General features: G+C 49.9%; 1 protein-coding gene across 1 annotated transcript; it reads left to right on the top strand.

Annotated features, from left to right (window-relative positions):
- The first annotated feature begins 1,234 nt into the window (after nt 1–1,234).
- On the top strand, nt 1,235–3,788 carry LOC101762363. The gene is made up of 3 exons (XM_004955411.2): nt 1,235–1,444; nt 3,161–3,318; nt 3,408–3,788. Exons 1-3 carry the CDS (start codon nt 1,355–1,357, stop codon nt 3,559–3,561), a joined length of 402 nt encoding a protein of 133 aa, XP_004955468.1. The 5' UTR covers nt 1,235–1,354; the 3' UTR covers nt 3,562–3,788.
- Nucleotides 3,789–4,294: the final 506 nt, after the last annotated feature.

Raw genomic sequence — 4,294 nt, 5'->3', positions numbered from 1 at the left:
TATTGTAACTCGTTCAGTTCTCCCAGTGACTCCGCTAATTCTCTTTTAGCTTCATTCAATCTTTGACTCCGCTAATTCTCTTTTAGCTTCATTCAACCTTGCCAGCTTGCGCCTGGAGCTCTCGAGCGAATTTTTCTTTTTCTTTTTTCAATGCTTCTAGTTGTTTAAGCGCCGAGCCTAGTTACTCCTCTGTTTCTCCGAGTGGGTCAGCATGTATGTTTGTTTGTGGTTGTGGTTGGCTCAAGGTCTCTGCCTCAATTCTCCTTTTCTCATTTCTTGTTCTAAGGCTGGCCTCGACTCTTTTTAGTTTTTCCATTTTATCATTGTTGCCTTGCTCAACTGGAACGAGCTATGTTTCCTGCTCTGGCTCGTCCTCAGTGGCTCTCTTCTTCTTTTGGGTGGCATCGTGGGTTACTTCGTGGCTGAGAACACGGTGGGCGCTAATGTTGGGAAACAAATCTCAAGAAGACTCGAACACAACAAAATGGAAATAACACTCACGATCTTGTTCTCAAAAATTGTCCGTCCCCTTTTAACGGGGTAGGGTTCCCCTTTTGTAGTGACCCGAGGATCTTTTTACATACCATGAATACCCTTTCTCATACTTTAGCCGTCAACAAATAATCCTTAACTTCGATATTAGAGCGACAGAGAGGATGCGATGTTAATATTGTTTTCACGCCAGGTTAGGACCAACGAGATTAGCTTTGTACAGGGCGTCGATTTCACGATGCTAGTTGGTTCTTGCTGGAGTAAGCAATCTCAAGGTGACGTCGTTTTGGGCGATCCCAACACTAGATTTTAGGATTTTTAATTCCATATATTTTCTAGGAAAAAAATAATTTTACTTTATTTTTGTAAAGTCTAGGTCAGCCGTTTACAGCCCTGGAGGCTGACGAGGCAACATACAGGACGGTTGACGTGACGCACCTGGTATCCATCACCGCCTAGAACCACCACGACACCACCGAGTGTGTATCCGGTTTTTCGAGCAAGGGGTGAAAATCGGACAACGGCGATAGTTGAGGGGTGTTAAATGGACTTACATGACATGTATTTTTTTCCCTTCGTTGGGCACTCGTGCTCTGTTTTTTTTTCTTTCTCGGGCTTCTGTTGTGGTGTGCGTGTGCCTGAACATTCGGGCCCAAGAGGCTGGACGGCCAGCCCATGGTCACTCGAGTCGGAGTCCACCAAGGATAAGAGAAGAAGAAGAAGAGACGGCCAGCGCTCTCTTGTCCCCATCGCTGGATCGCTCGCAAGCCACCAGGTCGAGGAAGCAAGACAAAGCAACCGCACCCAAACCCTAGCCGACGGTCCCTCCTCCTCCAGCAGACTCTTCCTCCGTGCCGGTGCCATGGCGCTGCGCTCTCCCTCCAGCACTCCTCCGCGGGTTCTGGGCCCCGGCGATTCGCCGCCGGCGGACTCTCCGCCTCCCACCTCTCAGGTATTAGTTCCGCTCCCGTTCGATCGATCTATCGATCCACCTACGATACCTGCAATCCGCTGTTCGGCTACACGAGATCCATCGTCTACCACCAAATTGACCAGTAGGCCTCGATCAAAATGTTTTTATACTAACAAATTATACAGCTTTTTAGCCAGACAGTTTACCTAGGGTGTGTTTGGTTACTGGGTCGAGGTGGGTTGGAATGGGTCGGACCCTCATCATCCCGTGTTTGGTTAGGAATGAAGTGGGTTGGGTTCGACCCCCGTAGGGAATATACCGTATAGATGCGGGTTAGAACGATCCCCTCAAAACGAGCGGACCATTCCAACCCAGTGAGCGAGCGTGTAACGCCGTGAGGGGCGCGGTGGGGGGCGTAGGCCGGCGGGGCGCAGGCCGGCGCCGGGAGGGTAGGGGGGTGGGGGGAGCAGGCGCAGCGCGGCGCAGGCCGGCGGCGAGGTGGAGCACGCGGCGGCGGGGCGGAGCAGGAGCACGCGGCGGCGGGGCGGAGCAGGAGGCGCGGCGACGGGGCGGAGCAGGAGGCGTGGCGGTGGGGCAGAGGCGCGGCGGGGCGGAGTGGGAGGCGGGGCGGAGCGGGAGGCGGGCCGCGGTGGAGGAAGCCGGCGGCGGGGCGGAGCAGGAGGCCGGCGGCAGGGTGCGGCGCAGGCCAACGGCGGCGGGGCGGAGCAGGCGGGGCGCGGTGGAGGAAGCCGGTGGGGCGGAGCAGGAGGAGGAGGTCGGCGGCGCGTAGGGAGGAGGAGGCGGCCGGCGGCGCGTGGGCGCCGGGAGGCTCGGAGGAGCCGGAGAAGTCGGGGGCGTCGGGGATGAGAGGAGGCTGGGCGGCCCCAGGAAGAAGAAGGAGGAGGAAGGGAGGGAGGAGAGAGAGGCTGACAGGTGGGCCCCGCAACTGACAGGCGGGGCCCACAGCTAACGGTGTTAAAAGGACATCATCCCAACCCTCTCAACTTTTTCAACCAAACAAAAAACTGGGTCGGCTCCAACCCACTCATCCAAACACGAGCTGGGTTGGCTCCAACCCACAAAAGTGGGTCGGCTCCGACCCGACCCACGTCGTTCCAAAACCAAACACACCCCTAGTTGTTAGTTAGAGGGGTTCTGTAATTTGACCGAATTATGGTGAATGTTGGTTCTATAATTTGACCCAGTTATGGTGAATGTTGCCACTTAATATGCACAACAAGTGCCTGATTGCAGAGGAGGCCTATCTTAGACATATGTCTAAATTTGTTACTTTTGCTTGAAAGAAACTGTTGATAATTAGTTTTTACTGAAGCAATTTATTTCGTGGAGGAGCCATGGCCCCTGCCCCCACACTGAGTACACCATGGATTCGATGAACAGATAATTCCATAGTATTCCATCCTTCTGTTTTGCTTTTTCCTCAGTGACCTTTTGTGTTTCTAGAAATAGAACTTCGCCACTACTTTATAGTTTCTATTTCAATGATGTTCTAATTTGTACTGTTGCTAAAGCATTTGCAAAAACAAGTCTAGTGATATGTCATATAGTCAATCTTGATAGCTTTAGACATACTAGTGGTCAAATTTTTGAAAGTTTGACAGTTTGGATTCTGAAAGGACTATTGTTAGCCAATTGCCGCCATGCTCTCTTGTTAGCATCCACTTGCATGCATGAATAGCTGTTTTAGCTTGTGCATTACCATCTCAGCTATATTCCTTTAATTAATCCTAGTAGTGTGGATGCGGCAATGGAGCTAGAGCTGATGTTGCTAGGAAGACGAAGGAGGTTGAACATATGCTGGCAAATTTAGAAAAAGAGGGAGTGGAGATAGATGGCAAGATAGCTAGTATTATTGATGATGAGGTAGCTAGAATTAAAGCTGAAGCTGCCAGGTAATTTATTTAATGCGCTACAACTTATTTGATCTGTACTCAAATGAAACTATCCTTACATTCATGCATTATGCACATCTTTTTAATAGGGAGAAGCTGAGAATGAACAAGCTGAAAAGGAAAGGGGTTATGTTACTGATCAGTATTATATCTGTTGCTTATGGTTTCTTGTTGGGAGTGGACTGGTATGAGGATCAGCTCTATACGAAAGTGGCCAGGATAATCTGTTATGGTGAAGAATAGCTTAGGGCTTGCAGGTCCACTCTGTTTATGGTATGTAAAACCAGGTAGGTTACCATGGTATGCAGAACCTATTTATGTTGTCTAGTAGTTGTGCTATGCTGTGGTTTTTGGCACATACATTGTAACTCTAACTTGCAACACTGCATGGAGCAGACAGCAGGTGCTCGGTTATACTGCTGGTTAATTAGTCATTGCTAATTGAATCTGGTGTGTGCGGTGATCATCTATGGATGCTCTGTTGTGATACTTTATGGAATAATCATGGTATGGCACTTGATCGAATGGTGATTTAGGATCAACCCGATTTGTTACCTACCAAAATACTGGATATTTTGTAAAATACAAAGCCCTGGACATGCTAGTTCGCCACTATAAATTGCCCCACAACATGCTGAAACTAATCCCCCCAAACTCAACACAAAATGTCTCTGCTCCCTACCAACCACACCAGTAAACACCACCACCACCACCACCACCACCCACATTTCGATCTCCTCCAACCCAAGTCCAGTGGCTGCTGGCTGGCAATGGTGGTGGAGCCTGAGGTGGTGCTGCTGGACTTCTGGTGTAGAACGCCAGGATGCAACAACTAGAAAAATGACATCTACTACCGATTCCCAACCCCCATAGTACCGGTTGGGCAACCGGTACTAGCCATCCGTTACTAGAGGGGGTCCTCTAGTACTGGTGGAATAATCGGTACTAGAGGGGATTAAAAAAATAAAAAAACAAA

Source organism: Setaria italica, chromosome II, assembly GCF_000263155.2.
Source record: "Setaria italica strain Yugu1 chromosome II, Setaria_italica_v2.0, whole genome shotgun sequence".
In the NCBI taxonomy this organism is placed as follows: domain Eukaryota; kingdom Viridiplantae; phylum Streptophyta; class Magnoliopsida; order Poales; family Poaceae; genus Setaria; species Setaria italica.
Note: the sequence above shows the minus strand (reverse complement) of the source record. Positions and strands in the feature narration are given on the sequence as shown.

What these genes read in the sequence shown, in the direction of transcription:
- LOC101762363 (XM_004955411.2), top strand. Translation starts at nt 1,355, where the DNA reads ATGGCGCTGCGCTCTCCCTCCAGCACTCCTCCGCGGGTTCTGGGCCCC. An exon ending in CTCCGCCTCCCACCTCTCAG is followed by an intron (nt 1,445 to 3,160) that starts GTATTAGTTCCG and finishes TAATCCTAGTAG; the next exon opens with TGTGGATGCGGCAATGGAGC. An exon ending in ATTAAAGCTGAAGCTGCCAG is followed by an intron (nt 3,319 to 3,407) that starts GTAATTTATTTA and finishes TCTTTTTAATAG; the next exon opens with GGAGAAGCTGAGAATGAACA.